The sequence below is a fragment of the Procambarus clarkii genome, chromosome 75, assembly GCF_040958095.1.
Source record: "Procambarus clarkii isolate CNS0578487 chromosome 75, FALCON_Pclarkii_2.0, whole genome shotgun sequence".
In the NCBI taxonomy this organism is placed as follows: Eukaryota; Metazoa; Arthropoda; class Malacostraca; order Decapoda; family Cambaridae; genus Procambarus; species Procambarus clarkii.
The window spans coordinates 28,335,188-28,357,039 of NC_091224.1; the positions used below are offsets into that span (position 1 = coordinate 28,335,188).

Genomic DNA, 21,852 nt, shown 5'->3' on the forward strand with positions numbered 1-21,852 from the left:
TGGCATTTATTAACATTAAATTCCATTTGCCAAGTGGCGCTCCATGTACAGTACTTATTTTGTCCAGGTCTTCTTGAAGGGCATGACAATCATCTAAGTTTCTTATCCTTCCTATTATCTTAGCATCATCAGCAAACATGTTCATATAATTCTGTATACCAACTGGTAGATCATTTATGTAGACAATAAACATCACTGGTGCAAGAACTGAACCCTGTGGTACTCCACTTGTGACATTTCTCCAGTCTGATACATTGCCTCTGATCACAGCCCTCATTTTTCTATCAGTCAGAAAATTTTTCATCCATGTTAGAAGCGTACCTGTCACTCCTCCAATATTTTCCAGTTTCCAGAACAACCTCTTATGTGGAACTCTGTCAAAAGACTTTTTTAGGTCCAGATAGATGCAGTCAACCCAACCATCTCTTTCCTGTAATATCTCTGTGGCTCGATCATAGAAACTGGGTAAATTCGATACACAGGATCTTCCAGATCGAAAACCATACTGTCTGTCTGATATTATATCATTTCTCTCCAGGTGTTCTACCCATTTAGATTTAATTATTTTTTCCAATATTTTGACTATTACACTTGTCAATGATACCGGTCTATAATTAAGGGGGTCTTCCCTGCTTCCACTTTTGTAGATTGGAACTATGTTAGCCTTTTTCCACACATCAGCTACAACTCCTGTATACAGGGATGCCTGAAAAATCAGTTGAAGAGGAATGCTGAGCTCAGGTGCACATTCTCTCAGAACCCATGGTGAAACTCCATCTGGACCAACTGCTTTGTTCTTATTTAGCTCCTTGAGCATTTTTTCCACTTCGTCTCTGGACACCTCTATGTTGTTCTCTGGAATTCTTATTGTATCTGGTTCCCTGAAGATTTCATTTTGTACAAACACACTTTGGAACTTTTCGTTTAATGTTTCACACATTTCCTTTTCATTTTCCGTGAATCTATTTCCCATTTTCAACCTCTGAATATTATTATTTACCTGCAATTTGTTGTTTATGAATTTATAGAATAGACCTGGTTCTGTTTTACATTTGTCTGCAATCCCTTTTTCAAAATTTCTTTCTGCCTCTCTCCTCACTGCCGTGTAGTTGTTTCTCGCATCTTTGTATCGCTGGTATGTTTTGGGGTTCGGCCTCTTCCTGTATTGATTCCATTTTTGTGTCTTTTGGTCTCTGGCCCTCTCGCACTTTCTGTTGAACCAATCCTGTTTCCTAGTTCTGCTTCTCTGTTTTGATATAAATTTTTTTGTGCCTTTATCATATATTTCACAAAACCTGACATACATCTCATTCACTTCCTTGCCTAGCAACAAGTCTGTCCAATTATACTCACTAAAAAAATTTCTAAGGTTGCCATAATGTCCTATCTTGAGGTTATCTTGAGATGATTTCGGGGCTTTTTAGTGTCCCCGCGGCCCGGTCCTCGACCAGGCCTCCACCCCCAGGAAGCAGCCCGTGACAGCTGACTAACACCCAGGTACCTATTTTACTGTTAGGTAACAGGGGCATAGGGTGAAAGAAACTCTGCCCATTGTTTCTCGCCGGCGCCTGGGATCGAACCCAGGACCACAGGATCACAAGTCCTGCGTGCTGTCCGCTCGGCCGACCAGCTCCCTCCTAAAGTCAGGTTTTTCATTTGCATCGACCGTCATATTTTCTTCCAGATTATAACGCATTGCATACTTTATTCCCAAAAAGACATGGTCACTTTTACCCAAGGGAGGAAGGTACTGAATGTCAAATATTTCTTCCTCCTTCCTGGTAAATATCAAATCTAGTATGGAGGGGACGTCCCCTTCCCTCATCCTCGTAGCTTGTTTAACATGTTGATACAAGAATGTTTCCAGGATGAGGTCTACAAATTTACAGGTCCAGAAATCTTCTGTTTTAGCTTCACATGTTTCCCAGTCTATGGATTTCAAGTTGAAGTCGCCGACTATCAACAGTCGTGAACTATCGTTATCTGCTCTCGCTATGATCTCTCTCATTATTGTTATAAGACCTTCTCGTTTACTATCTAGCTCCTCCTTTGACCATGTGCTGCTTAGCGGTGGACTATATGCATTTATGATCATTAGTTTATCATCCTCATGGCAGATCTCTAGTGCTATTATGTCAACTTCTTGTGGATTGGCAGTCACTATTTCGTTCACCTTTAGGTGTTCTTTCACCAGCACAGCAACGCCACCGCCTTTCCTGATTTTTCTGTCCCGTCTCCAAATTGAATAGCCCCTTGGGAATATGACCTCATTTAAAATAGCATCTTCAAGTTTTGTCTCCGTGAGTGCAACAATGTCTGGTGTCTGCAGCTGTATTATATCACTAAACTCTAGTATCTTTGATCTTACTCCATCTATGTTGGTGTATGCAATCTTGAGGAACTTGTTCCCCCTCTTCTTATTTTTCACTCCCCCTTTCTTTAATGATTTTGTTGGTTTGCCTTTATGTACCACTTTACTGGCCTGCCTACCCCTATCACTTTGTAGAAAAAAGAATTGATTTCTTCTTCATTCCTGCTCTCATTTAAACGTTTTGCCTCGGCGAGGTTCAGTTTCAGCTTCTCTCTATCTTCTTTTGAAAGATCTCGTCTTAATGACCACACTTTCCCATCCTCATCACTTTGTAATTTTCTAGCATTCCTTAGTACTTCTTCCATCTGTTTGGTACCATTTAGGGTGATCCTCAAAGGTCAATCTTTCCCTTTTACATATCTGCCTATTCTCCTGTAGTCGCAGACATTCTCTGGTTGTAAGACCTTCCACGAGGCCAACAATTTTATCTACTACTTTTGCTTCTTCTACAGCTCTTTCTGACCTAGATGTTATCTCCTTTTCCTTGCAGGCAAAAATTATCAGGGACTTACTCCGATCAACTGTGTTTTGCACCAACTTCGGGTTAGATGCCAATTCTTTTCTCACTTCTAGCCTAATGTTTGTTTTATCTTGGTTGCTGCAGTGTTTGACTTCCTTTACTGCTTCTTCAATTTTTTCCTTCTCCTTGGCCACTTGTGCATAGGTGAGTTGCATATCTTTCTTGCACTGTTCTATTCCCTGTGTAACTTCCTCCATCTGTGCTGACAAAAGCTGTTTCTCCTGTTGAAATTCCTTACCTAACCTATTGTAGTCATTTATGTTTAAATTTACTTTAACTTCTTCCAAAGCTATTTTTAAGAGTCTATTTTCTTCTTCCATGGCTTTGCAATTTGTTTCCAATTGAATCTTATCCTTGCGCAAGTCTTTCACTACACCCTCAAGACATACAACTTTGCTATTTAAATGGTCATTACTTTCTTTCAATTTACTAATTATTTCTACATGAGAGGTCACAATAGTATCTAATTTTACCACCTTGTTGTATAGACTGGTTATCTCAATGCTTTCTTCACTGAATCCAGCAAAACTACAGTCTCCGTGGTGTAGTGGTAAGACACTCGCCTGGCGTTCCGCGAGCACTATGCTATGTCATGGGTTCGTATCCTGGCCGGGGAGGATTTACTGGGCGCAATTCCTTAACTGTAGCCTCTGTTTAACGCAACAGTAAAATGTGTACTTGGATGAAAAAACAATTCTTCGCGGCAGGGGATCGTATTCCAGGGACCATAGGATTAAGGACTTGCCCGAAACGCTACGCGTACTAGTGGCTGTACAAGAATGTAACAACTCTTGTATATATCTCAAAAAAAAAAAAAAAAAAAAAAAAAAAAGCTCTGTTTTGTATTTCCTCTTGCAGGCGGCCATCTTGAATGTTGTTCTCTGCACTGGAAACACTAGGGGTAACTTTTTCTCATCCACTATTTCACTTCCCTTGGCACATTCCTATTATCTCACCTATTTTTCAAAAGCACTATACCTTTATGTTCTCTGGGACACCACTCACTATCATCATCCTGTACTACAATGTGTAGCAGAAGTGTTGAAAAGTCTTGGGCCTTTGATGCTGAGTGTGTTCTCTGTCAGCCTTCATTCACCTCTGCATTTCAATGAGGCTATTTTGGACATCTTGCTATGTCTATAGGTTTCATGTGATGTAATCTCCATGTTCAGATTTGGAACCAGTCCCTCTAATATTTTCTACATGTAGATTATTGTGTATCTCACATGCCTGCGCTCTAGAGAATACAGATTTAGAACTTTTAATCGGTCCCAATAATTTAGATGTTTTATAGAGTGGATTCTCGCAGTAAAGGATTTTTGCACACTCTCTAGGTCATCAATTTCTCCAGCCTTAAATGGGACCTTGAATTCAACAGTATTCCACCCCTAAAGAACACTAGGGCCATGAAAAGTCTCATCATTGGTATGACATCCCTTGTTTATATGGTCCTTGTTATCCAACCTGTCATTTTCTTGCAGTCGTGACAGCCACTTTATTGTGGCCTTTAAATGTAAGGACTTCAGAAACAAATACTCCCAGATCCTTTACATTGCTTTTTCGTTCTTTAGTGTGATTTGACTGCAGGCCCAAATATCCACTACCCGGTGCCCGATTAGTCTGGCACTTCTTGGAGAAACCTGTACAGTTTTTTCTTGAATTCCACGTTTTGCTGTGGCAATATTTCTTATACTTGCTGGAAAGATTTGGAATAACCATGGACCTCTGATGTTCAGTGTTCTCTGATTGTGCTTATCACACTTCTACTCTTCACTGGCTCTATTCTGCATTTCCTTCCATATCGTCCACTCCAATATGTTGTTATTTTACTGTGCAAATTTGGGACCTGGCCCTTCTAGTATTTTCCATGTACAGTATATATTATTTAATGGGTTATGTATAGCTCTCTCTATGACATGACAGATGTCACAGGTGTGGAGCAGGATTTGTAACCATGTAACTGACTCACCATAGATGTAAACTGCCTGTGTAGACTGTTGTAGGTCACTTTTTAAATCATTTGTGATGTAAAAAGACTATTGATGTATGTATGTGTATTTGTGTAAAAGAAAAAGAAAATTGTGTAGCTAGCTTTACAAGATTGTTACTTGATTAGCTAAATGAACTGTAGGATTCAGTTCCTGAACCCCACAGGTATCAAATAATATATACTGTATATGGAAGATACTGGAAGGTCAGGTCCCAAATTTGCACAGTAGAAAAACAACATACTGAAGAGAAATATATGGAAGGAAATGTAGAATAGAACCAGTGAAAAGTAGAGGTGCCATAGACACAATCAGAGAGCATTGTCTGAACATCAGAAGACCACAGCTGTTCAATACTCTCCCAGCATGCATTGGAAATATTGCTGAAACAAAGGTGGATTTCTCCAAGAACCCGTTAGATAAGTTCTTGCAAGAAGTACTGGACCAGCCGGGCGGTAGTGGAAATGTGGGCCTATGGGCAGCTGCAAGGAACAGCCTGTTGGACCAAGTTATCATAAGTAGAGAAAGTCGAAAAGCTCCCGAGACCACCTCCAGGTAAGATCCGGATAACCCATTACAGTATTTGCCTCTGTAACCCATTCCACAACTGCCCATGGGATGGGTATGGGCTACATAATAAATGACTAAACTAAACATCAGACTAAATAGTCTGATGGAAACGTGAGTATTGAGCAGTACTCAGTCTGGAATAGCACCAGTGATTTGAACAACATGAGCATTGAGATTGGATCCCCAGATCTGAAGGTTCAAGCTGATGCTATATTTGCTTGGATGTGTTCACCCCAAACGTTAGGTCGTCAGACATCATTATTCCCAAATCCTTTACAAGTTGCTTTTATACTGTGGGCAAAATTGATTGTTTTGTTCCTGTATTTTGTTTAAGGTCCTCATTTTTACTTAACCTAAGTACAGTACCTGGAATTTATCACCGTTGAACATCATATTATTTTCTGCTGCCCAGTTGAAAACTTTATTAATATCAGCTTGTAGTTTTCAATATCTTCTCAGAAGTAATTTTCATGCTGATTTTTGTGTCATCTTTTCCAGATGACATGAAGCTGAGACTTGTATTTTTGTCTATATCTGATATGAGGATAGGGGAAACCAATGGTGCAAAGACGGTGCTGTGAGATACAGAGCTTTTCACTGTGCTTGAACTCTATCTGATTGACTGTTATTATTTGCATTCCGTTTGACATATACTTTAATATCCATTGCCCTACCCGGAGTTTACCTAGAGAGGGTTCCAAGAATTCTCCTACTCCGACTAGTGATAACTTGGTCCAACAAGCTGTTGCTTGGAGCGGAATGAAATACTGAGGCTTCAGTGATTGTTTTCAGTGAACTCCTGAACATATTGAAGATCAATGATTCAAATGAATTCTCATGAATGCGACACTATAATCGAACCATATACTGTATCAGATATCATCCTAACCCCACTGGACTTTGAAGAAACCATAGACAGCATGCCCATGCACTCTGCACCAGGCCCAGACTCCTGGAACTCTATATTCATCAAGAAATGCAAAACACCACTATCCCAGGCCCTAAACATTTTTTGGAGACAGAGCCTAGATATTGGTGTCATTTTGTCATAGTTAAAACAGCAGAGATCACGCCACTTCACTAAGGAGGTAGGTTTTTATACCTGCCCATCAAGCAGGTATCGAAAAATTATAGACCAATAGCTCTAACATCACACATCATTAAAAACTTTTGAAAGAATGCTAAGAAATAAGATTACAAATCACATGGAATCACAACATCTACATAACTCCGAGTAATAATGGTTCAGAACAGGACGCTCCTGCCACTCACAATTGCTAGATCACTATGACATGGACTTAGCTCCTATGAAAGACAGCAAAACGTAGATGTAATATACACACACTTTGCAAAAGCTTTCGACAAATGTGGCCATGGTGATATTGCTCACAAAATGCGTGCAAAAGGAATTACAGTTACAGTTCTGGCAAAGTTGGGAGATGGATCTTCAACTTCCTAACGAACAGGATGTAGAGTGTAATACTGTAGTAAACACAGTAAAATCCGAATAATTTTATGCAATCTCCTTGGCTGGATGCGATATCCTGCACTCAAGATAATATAATACAGTACAGTATATTGATTGATGATGTTCGTCCTTCTGATTCAAAGATGACCATGACTTCAATATATCAGGTGGAAGGCTGGTGGCTGTGTACCAGATGATGGAGGACGAGACCGATCTGGTTCCGGAAGGCTCGCTCATACAGGGGACATAAGAGGGTGGATGCTACTGCAGAGGTGGAAGTTGCTCTAGCTTTGAGCACGCCGCTTTTCCTCTGGGACTCTACAGTCCATCTATTTTCTGCCACACGGGCTCCTGTGACGACTTTGCTTTTCCAAGTTGGACGGTCCTGAGCAAGCGACTCCCAAGTATTGGTGTTGATGTCAAGGTGTCTGAGGAACACTTGAGGCAGTCCTTGAATCGTTTCTTCTACTCCCCAAGTAAACGCGTACCCTGGCATAATTCTCCATACAGCAGCTGTTTTGGCAATGGTCTCTCAGGCAGCCTTCACCCAACCATTAGATCCTATCTTGGCCTCCCATGAGAAGGCCAATATCCACCATAGGAAGAGATTATGTTGGTAGCAACACAGTAAAGTGAAGAATAGTCTCGTGGGGTTTTTATGGAAGTAAAACATGCTAGAACACCTATAACAGTTTGCAATTTATTATTATTGTAGATTTAAATATATTATATATTTTCATGTAAATTCTTAGCAGAAGCTTTGAAGTACAGTACTGTACAGTAATATCTGAAGTAATTTCCTATAGAATCCCCAAAAAGGATTCCATGTGATATACTGTACTGTATTTTATTTGCAGGGGGATTTTCACCACCACCACCACAGTTCCAGCCACCACAGTTTCAGCCACCACAGTTTCAACCACCACAGTTTCAACCACCACAGTTTCAACCACCGCAGTTTCAACCACCACAGTTTCAACCACCGCAGTTTCAACCACCTTCCATGATGACTCAACAACAGCATCACCACCACCACCATCAGCAGTCACAGCCAAGACAGATCATTGCAAATAATGTACACATTAATGCTCAGAGATAAGTAAGGCCGGCTACAATATAGCACTATATTTTATCATGAAAAAGACTCATTTAAGTGGAGCTGAGGACCCAAGGATGCTAGGCTTTTCAGTATTGGGAGGTTACATCCCTGGTCGGGGTTCACTAAGTTTAAAGCACACACACACACCATTGACAATATTCTGAGGTGATAGTCGAGGACTACTGTACTAGTATCTGTTCCCTATTGTCTTGACTGTAAATTTTGTAGGTGCTCTGCCATGATGAATGAATGAACTGAAACATAATATCTTTGCTCCAAGAATTTGCCTATCCATTACTGCATTGAAAATAGTTTAATTTTAGTTTAAAGGATTAGATACTTATGAGTTGTCTATGGTAACATAGACTTCATTTCAAGCAAATTCAAACTTTCCTGATTGATGTTTGGGTACTGGAAGTCTAGGCTGACTCTTACTTGACCGAGATAAACGTAATGTGACGTAGATTGCAGTAGCACATTTTGTAAACTCATAGTATATGTTGTTAGTTTGTTATATTTTTGGTTAGTCCTTTGTTACACCAATGCCCAAGATGCATTACTGGAGTTCGCTAGTGAGAACATCAGCTAATGAACCGTGTATGTACAACCGTGTGTGTAGAAACGGTTGTGCACACACTATTTTTTGAGGTAAGAGTGAAGTATGAGGTGTGGCCACATAGCTGTTCATGAAGTATGAGGTGTGGCCACATAGCTGTTCATGAAGTATGAGGTGTGGCCACACAGCTGTTCATGAAGTATGAGGTGTGGCCACACAGCTGTTCATGAAGTATGAGGTGTGGCCACATAGCTGTTCATGAAGAGGTGTGGCCACACAGCTGTTCATGAAGTATGAGGTGTGGCCACATAGCTGTTCATGAAGTATGAGGTGTGGCCACATAGCTGTTCATGAAGTATGAGGTGTGGCCACATAGCTGTTCATGAAGTATGAGGTGTGGCCACATAGCTGTTCATGAAGTATGAGGTGTGGCCACATAGCTGTTCATGAAGTATGAGGTGTGGCCACATAGCTGTTCATGAAGTAAGAGGTGTGGCCACATAGCTGTTCATGAAGTATGAGGTGTGGCCACATAGCTGTTCATGAAGTATGAGGTGTGGCCACATAGCTGTTCATGAAGTATGAGGTGTGGCCACATAGCTGTTCATGAAGTATGAGGTGTGGCCACATAGCTGTTCATGAAGAGGTGTGGCCACATAGCTGTTCATGAAGTATGAGGTGTGGCCACATAGCTGTTCATGAAGTATGAGGTGTGGCCACATAGCTGTTGCAGGCGATGAGTCACAATAACGTGGCTGAAGTATGTTGACCAGACCACACACTAGAAGTTGAAGGGACGACGACGTTTCGGTCCGTCCTGGACCATTCTCAAGTCGATGAGAATGGTCCAGGACACACCGAAACGTCGTCGTCCCTTCAACTTCTAGTGTGTGGTCTGGTCAACACATAGCTGTTCATGAAGTATGAGGTGTGGCCACACAGCTGTTCATGAAGTATGAGGTGTGGCCACATAGCTGTCTAAATTTATTTTCTTGTGGGCATTTTGTTATTTGTTTCTCTATGCTCAACATTACATTATTTTAAGCTCTGAGTAATACAAGGAGTTTTGGATACGAGTAATGGACGCGTGAAACTGTTAAAAAACTTTTTATAAACTGAAAAATTAATGTTCCACTCATAGTGTAGTTACCTATTTGTACTTGTTGAACAATATTTTGCACTTGTAGATGATTGGTGTTCACTGCGTTTCAGAAATGTAGTCGATAGATGTGTCTTTAATTTCTTGGCCTCTTGTATAATACAATACAAACAATAATCAAATTTACTCAATAAAAGTACAGTACCTTTGCTGGGTTTGATGTTATCTTTAAAAGCAATTATACTTGTCATTGAGTATAATTGATATTGAGTAGACTTGTCAGTCAATATACATATTATTGAGTCAACTTGCAAGAGAATTTACTGTGCATCAGTATATTGATCTTCATGGTAACTCAGACATTGCCTTTGTCTCATATTTATTTTTGATGGTAGAAATTCTGTTCAACTCGTGAGAAGTTATAACTCCCTTCAAAAAATATAGATAAAATGAAAAATAAGAAAATTAGGATTAAATAAAATGTTGTAATTAGAATATTGGACAGTCTACTGAAATGTTTTAGGGATATATTGTGTACAGTATGCTGTCGTCTCTAAAGTCGGGAAAATAACAAAATAAATTTTAAACTATTCGAGTATTTTTGTTTAGTAGTGCTCAGCAGGAAGTAGGATACACTGAGGTTTATTGTGCAGTGATACTGTTTGTAGCCCTTAGTCTGGGCAACATGACTTTACCCGTAACGAGGGTATCGTAGGTTATACAAGGTAAAGTTATGTTGTTTGTGAGGTTAACATCTTGCAGATGTGTCCTTCACAGCGATCATCGTGCCATGACTGGCATTGTATTGTCATTTTCAAATGTGTGTGTGTATGTGATATTAATGATGAAATACTTTCATAGTTGGGATGAAGTGTCCAAATACAGCCGCATGTGAGGGAGACGCCATAATGATAGTCTTTGCTCATGCTTTATAGATCCAATGCTGGTCACAGGCTGTGGGTTTCTGTCAACTAGAAGGCTGTGTTTTGGCTATACTATATATATAGTAATGACAATGCTCAGAGCAGGTCACTATCATTTGAAAACCTCAGATTAATTTATTTTTCTTTAAACTATAAAATATTTTATTCCAGTGTCTCCCTTGGGTCATGCTGAATAATGCAAGAGTTTATGTTTGGCCATGAACCAAAGATCCATCAGCTAATTATTTCCTGTGACGATGCCAATGTACCCAGCAAAAGGTATACTTTCCACTTTTATTGCTTATCTGATTACTTAAATAAAGGTGAAACATTGCTTGGAGTTTAGTTACGAAAATTTTCAGAAATATATAAGATTTGTTATATAATTATAATTTACTCATTAATAAATTGTTTAATGATTTGTTTAAAGATACCTTTCATTTGAGTTTGTTGGTCAGTATTGCTAGTGGCTTGGCATTAGTAACATTGATGAAGTATATTGGATGTGTAGGTGAACTTGCATTATCAGACTATTATTCGCCAACATTGTTATATTTGTCTGTAGTTGGTTTTTGTGTGACCACATATTTTGCCAGAACACTGATTATTCGTTCAACATGTTGAACACTTTCAATCACTTACAATTATTGTATTAGATGCTAGTTGATTTCTTAAAGACTAAAATTCAGTTTATTACCATTTGTTATGTAATAAAATAAGTCCTCCACATACTGTGGCACCATGCATAGAAATTTACTCGAGCAAATCACTCATTTTGTACTTAAATAAAAGCCTTTTCAGTGTTGGAAGAGCTAACGATAACTTGGTAATATTCATGGGCTTCCCGATAGGCGTGCATTTTTTATATAATATAATTTTATTTGTGTGGAGTGGCATATGAGCCATGAGAATAGTCACAAATAGTTGCTACCTCAAATGAGGCTATACCTGTCCACTTGGGTCTCTGACACATGTGGAGGCACATAGCTTTTAATGTGTCTATCAAAACTGTAATGGGATGAAATGTATATTTGCATTGTCTAAATTGTGTGTATTTCCTTGCAAAGCGTTTAAACCACCGTGTTTATTTTTCATTTTAATTTACATGGATAGTATTACTTTTTTCTTTTAAATGTGATACTGTAATATGGATTAATCGCAAAGAAAATGGCAATTGCTCTTTCTTAACAGTTTGTAGTTTCTTAGTAAAATATTGTTTTCATATGGAATAATGCAGTCGAGCATGAGATAAATATATGTGTACACACAAGTGAGGTGAGCTCACCCAGTGTACTCTACTAGGTGAGTACATACACACACACATACACACACACTCACACATACACACACACACACACACACACACACATACACACACACACACACACACACATACATAAGAAAATTCACTTTTGCAAATAGAGTGGTAGACAGTTGGAACAAGTTAAGTGAGAAGGTGCTGGAGGCCAAAACCATCAGTAGTTTCAATACGACAAAGAGTACTGGGAAGACGGGACACCACGAGAATAGCTCTCATCCTGTAACTACACTTGGGGAATTATATACACATCCACAAGCAACCAAGGTGTTTCTTTCTGGACCAAAAACTAGATACTGTATATTACCCTGAAACATTGGGTAAAAACAGGACTGCTGGTACTTAAACAAAATAGTATGGAACTCATTAAGATTAAAAGTATTGTTCCTGGTATGGTCTTAAGGAATACTGTTGTTACAGAATAACTAATACAGTATGTGTGTGGTGTATTTTGGTGCACTTAATAAAGTGGAGTAGATGATGGGCTGGCCATGGATGTGAGCTACCATACCATGAACTGATAAAGACTCCTTAATGAGAGCATTCAAAGCAGCCCTTTAACAAACAGTCTTCAAGTTGTAATTGTTTCTTACTTTCTGATCTAGTGCTCATAAAAAAGAGCATGAGAGTATTGTGTGTTTAGCATATCCCCAAGCACTAAAATCAATACCTGACACCATGTATTAGAATTGTTTAACTGCTTTTGTGTTTATTATCCTCCTTTTTTCTATCAAGAAGCCTTCTTTTTTTTGGGGGGGGCGGGGCTACAGAACTTTCAGAAATCTGCCTGATCATTATCACACGGTAAATTCAAAGAGCACATGCAAGTCTCTATACATTCTCCTCTCTCCATAGGTTGGCTCAAAGAAATTGCTACATTCTTGCCATCTGATACAAACATTACTAACTAATTTTGGTAACTAATCACCTTTGGTACAAAATGGTTATCAATTCATTTACAAATGAGACTTTGGACACTCCTTTCACTTTCTTAGTGAATGACAAGGATAGATATGGCCTCCATCAGTGCTCTAGAGTTCTGTCTTTTGCCAGTTCAGTAATCTACTTATGCCTGACCTTTGCACATCATCGCTTCATGGTGCTTGTAGCCACAAGGACCACCACCTTTGCCACTGTGAGCAATAGTGGATGTGTGCAATATTTGCCAGGACAAAACTCCTTTTGCATCAGTATCTTGAATTGATTCAGATGACGGGTTCCCATCTGGCACAATCGTCTATAATTGGCTTATATACTTTACACCAGCTGACTGACTGACAGGCACTGCATCTTGTGCACTTGTTTACACCAGCTGATACTCTCCAAGCTTGTGTACTTGCCTACACCAGCTGATACTCTCCAAGCTTGTGTACTGGCCTACACCAGCTGATACTCTCCAAACTTGTGTACTGGCCTACACCAGCTGATACTCTCCAAGCTTGTGTACTGGTCTACACCAGCTGATACTCTCCAAGCGTGTGTACTGGCCTACACCAGCTGATACTCTCCAAGCTTGTGTACTTGCCTACACCAGCTGATACTCTCCAAGCTTGTGTACTTGCCTACACCAGCTGATACTCTCCAAACTTGTGTACTTGCCTACACCAGCTGATACTCTCCAAGCTTGTGTACTGGTCTACACCAGTTGATACTCTCCAAACTTGTGTACTGGCCTACACCAGCTGATACTCTCCAAGCTTGTGTACTGGTCTACACCAGCTGATACTCTCCAAGCTTGTGTACTGGCCTACACCAGCTGATACTCTCCAAGCTTGTGTACTTGCCTACACCAGCTGATACTCTCCAAGCTTGTGTACTTGCCTACACCAGCTGATACTCTCCAAGCTTGTGTACTGGCCTACACCAGCTGATACTCTCCAAGCTTGTGTACTGGCCTACACCAGCTGATACTCTCCAAACTTGTGTACTTGCCTACACCAGCTGATACTCTCCAAACTTGTGTACTGGCCTACACCAGCTGATACTCTCCAAGCTTGTGTACTTGTCTACACCAGCTGATACTCTCCAAACTTGTGTACTTGCCTACACCAGCTGATACTCTCCAAGCTTGTGTACTGGCCTACACCAGCTGATACTCTCCAAGCTTGTGTACTTGCCTACACCAGCTGATACTCTCCAAGCTTGTGTACTGGTCTACACCAGCTGATACTCTCCAAGCTTGTGTACTTGCCTACACCAGCTGATACTCTCCAAGCTTGTGTACTACACCAGCTGATACTCTCCAAACTTGTGTACTGGCCTACACCAGCTGATACTCTCCAAGCTTGTGTACTTGCCTACACCAGCTGATGCTCTCCAAGCTTGTGTACTGGTCTACACCAGCTGATACTCTCCAAGCTTGTGTACTGGCCTACACCAGCTGATACTCTCCAAACTTGTGTACTGGCCTACACCAGCTGATACTCTCCAAGCTTGTGTACTTGTCTACACCAGCTGATACTCTCCAAACTTGTGTACTTGCCTACACCAGCTGATACTCTCCAAGCTTGTGTACTGGCCTACACCAGCTGATACTCTCCAAGCTTGTGTACTTGCCTACACCAGCTGATACTCTCCAAGCTTGTGTACTGGTCTACACCAGCTGATACTCTCCAAGCTTGTGTACTGGCCTACACCAGCTGATACTCTCCAAGCTTGTGTACTACACCAGCTGATACTCTCCAAACTTGTGTACTGGCCTACACCAGCTGATACTCTCCAAGCTTGTGTACTTGCCCACACCAGCTGATAATCTCCAAGCTTGTGTACTTGCCAGCTGATACTCTCCAAGCTTGTGTACTTGCCTACACCAGCTGATACTCTCCAAGCTTGTGTACTTGCCAGCTGATACTCTCCAAGCTTGTGTACTTGCCAGCTGATACTCTCCAAGCTTGTGTACTTGCCAGCTGATACTCTCCAAGCTTGTACTTGTCTACACCAGCTGATACTCTCCAAGCTTGTGTACTTGCCTACACCAGCTGATACTCTCCAAGCTTGTGTACTTGTCTACACCAGTTGATACTCTCCAAGCTTGTGTACTTGTCTACACCAGTTGATACTCTCCAAGCTTGTGTACTTGTCTACACCAGCTGATACTCTCCAAGCTTGTGTACTTGCCTACACCAGCTGATACTCTCCAAGCTTGTGTACTTGTCTACACCAGCTGATACTCTCCAAGCTTGTGTACTTGTCTACACCAGCTGATACTCTCCAAGCTTGTGTACTTGCCTACACCAGCTGATACTCTCCAAGCTTGTGTACTTGCCTACACCAGCTGATACTCTCCAAGCTTGTGTACTTGCCAGCTGATACTCTCCAAGCTTGTGTACTTGCCTACACCAGCTGATACTCTCCAAGCTTGTGTACTGGCCTACACCAGCTGATACTCTCCAAGCTTGTGTACTTGTCTACACCAGCTGATACTCTCCAAGCTTGTGTACTTGCCTACACCAGCTGATACTCTCCAAGCTTGTGTACTGGCCTACACCAGCTGATACTCTCCAAGCTTGTGTACTTGTCTACACCAGCTGATACTCTCCAAGCTTGTGTACTTGCCTACACCAGCTGATACTCTCCAAGCTTGTGTACTTGCCTACACCAGCTGATACTCTCCAAGCTTGTGTACTTGCCTTCACCAGCTGATACTCTCCAAGCTTGTGTACTGGCCTACACCAGCTGATACTCTCCAAGCTTGTGTACTTGCCTACACCAGCTGATACTCTCCAAGCTTGTGTACTGGCCTACACCAGCTGATACTCTCCAAGCTTGTGTACTACACCAGCTGATACTCTCCAAGCTTGTGTACTTGCCTACACCAGCTGATACTCTCCAAGCTTGTGTACTTGCCTACACCAGCTGATACTCTCCAAGCTTGTGTACTTGCCTACACCAGCTGATACTCTCCAAGCTTGTGTACTGGCCTACACCAGCTGATACTCTCCAAGCTTGTGTACTACACCAGCTGATACTCTCCAAGCTTGTGTACTTGCCTACACCAGCTGATACTCTCCAAGCTTGTGTACTTGTCTACACCAGCTGATACTCTCCAAGCTTGTGTACTTGCCTACACCAGCTGATACTCTCCAAGCTTGTGTACTTGCCTACACCAGCTGATACTCTCCAAGCTTGTGTACTTGCCTACACCAGCTGATACTCTCCAAGCTTGTGTACTGGCCTACACCAGCTGATACTCTCCAAGCTTGTGTACTACACCAGCTGATACTCTCCAAGCTTGTGTACTTGCCTACACCAGCTGATACTCTCCAAGCTTGTGTACTTGTCTACACCAGCTGATACTCTCCAAGCTTGTGTACTTGCCTACACCAGCTGATACTCTCCAAGCTTGTGTACTTGCCTACACCAGCTGATACTCTCCAAGCTTGTGTACTTGCCTACACCAGCTGATACTCTCCAAGCTTGTGTACTTGCCTACACCAGCTGATACTCTCCAAGCTTGTGTACTTGTCTACACCAGCTGGTACTCTCCAAGCTTGTGTACTTGCCTACACCAGCTGATACTCTCCAAGCTTGTGTACTTGCCTACACCAGCTGATACTCTCCAAGCTTGTGTACTTGCCTACACCAGCTGATACTCTCCAAGCTTGTGTACTTGCCTACACCAGCTGATACTCTCCAAGCTTGTGTACTTGTCTACACCAGCTGATACTCTCCAAGCTTGTGTACTACACCAGCTGATACTCTCCAAGCTTGTGTACTGGCCTACACCAGCTGATACTCTCCAAGCTTGTGTACTGGCCTACCATCTCAGTATCTGACACTTATCATGCTACTTACCTTTTGTTGGTGCAGGAATCAGAGTCCCTGCAGCCTTGTGTCTGACCAGGACTCCTGGTAGGCGGTCTGGTCAACCAGGCGGTTAGATACAACAGCTCGCTGTCTGAAATTTCAATCACAGGAAAGTTGATTGTTTGAAAGTATTTATAAAATTCTTTTGAACACAGAGAGCAGCTATTTATGCCCCTTATATTTAGAGGAAAAATATTGAAAAGTCTTGATCCTTTAATATCGATAGAATTTTTTCAGCATATCTACTGCACCTCTGCTCTTCAGCAGGACAATTTTTCACTTCCTGCCATGCCTCTTTGTCTCACGAGTTATTTCTGCGTGCAGATTTAGAACCAGTTTCTCTTTAATATTTTCCAAAAGGTAAATCATTATGTATCTCTTGACTGTACTCTAACGAATAGAGTGAGAAATTTTAAACATTTCAAATAATTTAGATGTTTTATTGAATGGAATTGGTCAGGTAAAGATCTCTGAAGGTTTCCCAGGTCAGCAGTTGTCTAGTTTTGAATAGGGCTGTTTGTGGATGATAATATTCCACACTAGAGAGCACTAGTGTCGTGACAAGTATCATCATTGGTATGGCATCCCTTGTTTGGAAGGTCTTGTTATCCAACCTGTTATTTCTCTTGCAGTTGTGACATCGACTTTTTTTTTTTTTTTAAAGTAAGAATATTTTGCATTATAAATAGGGTCTTTGGTTACTTATGGCAGTTTTTTAAGGTATGGCATTAACAGATTTGTATTCTACATCTTGATCCATATGCAAGTATAAAGCTACAAAAATAATTGACAGCAGGAAAAAAAAATGACTCTAAAATATTTCCGAGGGTACAATTAACCCGAGTTGCAACAGAATTCCTGTGACAAGGAAATGCGTCCTTGTTGCTACAGTACGTAGTATATTTATGAAGGACATAAGTACTGTACTCCTTACTTTCTGATTTTAACATGTACTGTAGCAACAAACTTAGATGGCAGAACTTGTTACTTAATGGACATCTTATATTTATGTTGTGATCTGTCAGTTTTAGACTGCATTTATGGATGCAGCCATAATCAAGTGGAAGTAGATTACATATAAATATTGGTTTGCATTGAAATTAAGTACAATGATTCATTGATAAGTAATTGGTATTCAAGGAAATTTAAAGCTTCATTGCACTTAAGTAGATATTTTTATGATTGGTGAGGAACATCACAAGAGGATGAGCTCACCATGGCAAACTTTGTTGACCGTAGAGGGTAGTCCTTATGTTGCGTTTTTCATATTTGTGTCGGTAGCCTCTATCATATGTCAAAGTGTTTATTTGATGATGGGTAGAAACTAAGAGCAGTTGAAGAGTTTGGATTGGCACACATTTATTCATTATTAAGGACTAAGTATTATGAAAGATTAACTGTCCCAAAGAGTCTAATAATGAATTTACATTTTAAGTTTCCATGTAATTTTGTAACCATTGGCTGTGCATATATGCAGCTTATTGCTTCATGATCAAGGTTTTATGTCTCATAAAGTAGCCAGTCTATTTAAATATGAAATTTAATGTATTTTTTATATACATGTTGTTTCAGACAACTGTGTATTTCATTGACCTTTATGTATGAGGTAAATACCTTGACATAGTCAACACCTTACCTCATGTTCATTGACTCACTCATTCCCATTTACTGCATTCATTCTTTCTGATTCATTTACTCATATTTGTTTTAATGCATTAATTTGTTAATTTCTCATTTTAATATATTAATTACCCCATACTCTTTAATTCATCTCTCTCTCACACTCACTAATTCATATCCACACGTCCTACACAGGTGTATGAATGGTACTTTTGTTGCGCAAAATAACTGCAAAGTTTCAGTCATACATTGTTTATCCAAACCACCAACCGTCTCTTTTCAGAAAATTATTTGCTCACTAAATGTGATATTTGTGATCCACTAAAGTTGTTTGCAGCGGCATTACATGTTTGGATTTAATGGATTGATTGCACCGGAATTGTTTGAAGAGCTAGGAACAAGAGGTGACAAAGTTGCCTGAAACAATTGAGGCCCATCAAAAGCAGTACATTGCTTGCAACTATTTATTTGCATGTGGAATTTACCAGCAGTTTCCATTATCAGCTTTCCCAACATTGACATATATTTTTCCTTTAAGTGTTTTCCTGGGCCATTCCCACACTGCATCAGCACCACATTACCTTTTTGGTTTTCTAAGTATCATCCTGATACCTATGGTCTTATCACTTGCTCACAATGTACCTACAGTGACACTTTGTACTCAGTGTGGACAAGGTGAGTATACTGTATTCAGTGTTGAACAAAGACAAAATATTTAGCATAGGCAGGACATGAACAAGGGGACTCAGGTGGAAACTGAGTACCCAAATAAGCCACATAGACATTAGAAAGAACTTTTTCAATGTCAGGGTAGTTAATGCTTGGAATGCATTAGGCAGCGATGTGGTGGAGGCTGACTCCATACACAGTTTCAAATGTAGATATGATACGTTCCCGAGCCCAATAGGCTCGGGAACCTGTACACCAGTTGATTGACAGTCGAGAGGCGGGACCAAAGAGCCGAAGCTCAACACCCACAAGCACGACTAGGTGAGTACACATAGAGATGGCACTTGAATGTTTACCAATAAACACACACTTCATTCTTCAATGCCTCACATTTTCTCTTCTCAGGGTTGTTAGAAGAAGCCTTGGCTGACACACTGTGTGTTTTGGATTGACATAGTGACAGGAGGCTTTGTGTTTTTGCGATAAATCCAGGAATGTAGACGTTAATGCTTGAATGCTCATGTCACACAGAAACAACAGTAGAACAATTTCCCCATGTACAGCATGGATGCTTGTGAGGGCACTCCTGTAATGGGTGCTGCCCGAGGACTAACCTACGGATCTTCAGTTCCACATACCTGGCCAAAGTATCCCAACTACATTCAAATTTTGTTAATTGAGTGAGCTGTATTAAAAAAAAATGAATCAAAACTGAACAACTTTGCATACATGACAAAGATACAGAAGTTTCAAAATAAATCTCAAATGCTGTAATGTAATTCTCCAAGATTCCGGTTAGATTTATTATGGTAAAATTCACCTTTGTTTCGTTTCCACTGATGTTACAAGTAGCAGTAATTAGGCTTCCTGTTGCATGTTGTAGTTTTATTTATCCAGGTTGGCAAATTTGACATTTAAAAAGTATTGCAAATTATACGGAAATCATGTTGAGGTTAAATACAATAGTGTTTGATCCATTATTGTATGTTCAGTAGGATATTTCTGCCAAACCTCTCTAAAACAATTTAGTCGATAAAATACAATGCAATGTAAGGGAGAAAGTGTGTTGTTGTTGTTGTTGGTCTGATTCATCTCGGAATGGAAAGCAACAGTTCAACATCATTTATATCTATTGTGTGTGTTTGTAACCCTTTATGGATTAGTTCAAATGCTGGTCCCAGCACCATGCACGAGCTGGGACCAGCACCATGCAGGAGCTGGGACCAGCACCATGCACGAGCTGGGACCAGCACCATGCACGAGCTGGGACCAGCACCATGCACGAGCTGGGACCAGCACCATGCACGAGCTGGGACCAGCACCATGCAGGAGCTGGGACCAACACCATGCACGAGCTGGGACCAGCACCATGCACGAGCTGGGACCAGCACCATGCACGAGCTGGGACCAGCACCATGCACGAGCTGGGACCAACACCATGCACGAGCTGGGACCAGCACCATGCTCGAGCTGGGACCAGCACCATGCCCGAGCTGGGACCAGCATCGTGCTGGTTTTGGAAATAGGTTGTTTTATAAACTTGTAGCATTATACACAAGAGTTCATCTGTGTAAATGGACTTGAAGTGATGCATAAATGGGTCAAGTTATGATTGTCGTGCTCTCGGGTTTGAGTCGTAGGCGAGTGGTTGTAGAACTGATTGTCCTTAGCTATATTTTTACAGAAAATGTTGTGTTTTAAAAACTCAAGCAGTTGTTAATTTTGTTTAGCAGAAAGCATTTGATTAATAAGACCAGAGTATTAAGTAGAGCAAGCTAAGTTTCCTAGCTGATATTGTGTGTAATATCTCATTATACTGATAACTAAAAGTAAATCTGACGTTGAATGTTTAATTACATTCATGGACACCTTTGATCATACAAATACATTATGTTTACTAATGAATATGCCAGTGTTTTGCCATGTACATATATATGTAAAATACCTAACACAGTGTTAGGGATGAACTGATGATGACCGCCACCTCACTTCTCTCACATGCCACTTGACAGTGATCTGTGTAGTGGTTGTGCCAGAAACAGTCCCAGTCATAGATATTCATTTTAGAATATCGCTCATAAGTTATTGACAGGAGGTTCCTGTATGTCTGCACCAGTATTTTGTTCAAAGGACTTAGAGACCAGAGCCTTGTAATACCCACCATGATTGCCAGAAACTACAAGCTGACAAGGCAATGTCATTGTGCAGTGTTTCAGACTTTGGTCATCACTTGTCCACGCTCCACAAACTAGGTGTGTTCGCAGGTGCAGTAAGTGCAACTTGGTAATATAGCTGGCTCCTATGTGCTCCCTTGAATGGAGGATATGTCAACTGTGTATCATAGATTTCAAATAAATAACACAATGTAAAAATGTATATCTTTCGTTTTCTTTGCCTATCGCCTCTCGTTATGGATATTTGTTAGATGGCAATCAGAGTACATCACAGCCTTCCTTGTATGATTATTGACTTATTGAGATTGTACCTGTTCCCTTTCACCAAGTTTCACTGAACATTTTGCCATTTTTTACTACTATTTTAAAATTAATTTTTTTTATGACTGAAAAATATAACACATTTCTGGGGGGAGCCCCGTCGGCTCCCCGGAGCTATCCCAGGCTGATATGCTAATGTCAGACTTTGGCATCAGTCATGTGTATGGAGTTCTTAGGCCTACCGGGGACCACGGCCAGAACCGGGCCCCCTCAGAGAGGCAAGGGGAGCAATGGCCTATAGAAGCCCCCGTGTAGTTGGAAGCATTCTATGTCTGCCATCGACCGGAACAGGCACCCAGAAAGGTAAGCGCCCCAAAACAAACCCCTATTCTGGTTAAAATTGCTACCTA

At 40.7% G+C, this 21,852-nt stretch overlaps 1 protein-coding gene across 7 annotated transcripts in view; it reads left to right on the forward strand.

Annotated features, from left to right (window-relative positions):
• The window catches only part of LOC123771608 (UBA-like domain-containing protein 2-B), a 136,860-nt gene extending 115,477 nt beyond the window's left edge, over positions 1-21,383 (forward strand). For 2 of the 7 annotated variants that reach the window (XR_011224714.1, XR_011224717.1), the window contains 2 exons: positions 7,775-9,282; positions 9,533-21,383. Coding sequence is in view for 2 of the 7 variants with exons in the window: in XM_069313438.1 (XP_069169539.1) it covers positions 7,775-8,016 (242 nt within the window). In the remaining 5 variants the exon portion in view is untranslated. Of the gene's footprint in view, positions 1-7,774 lie in introns of all 7 variants that reach the window. The other 5 variants (XM_069313438.1, XM_069313439.1, XR_011224713.1 and 2 more) reach the window with 4 other exon arrangements.
• The last annotated feature ends 469 nt before the right edge of the window (positions 21,384-21,852 follow it).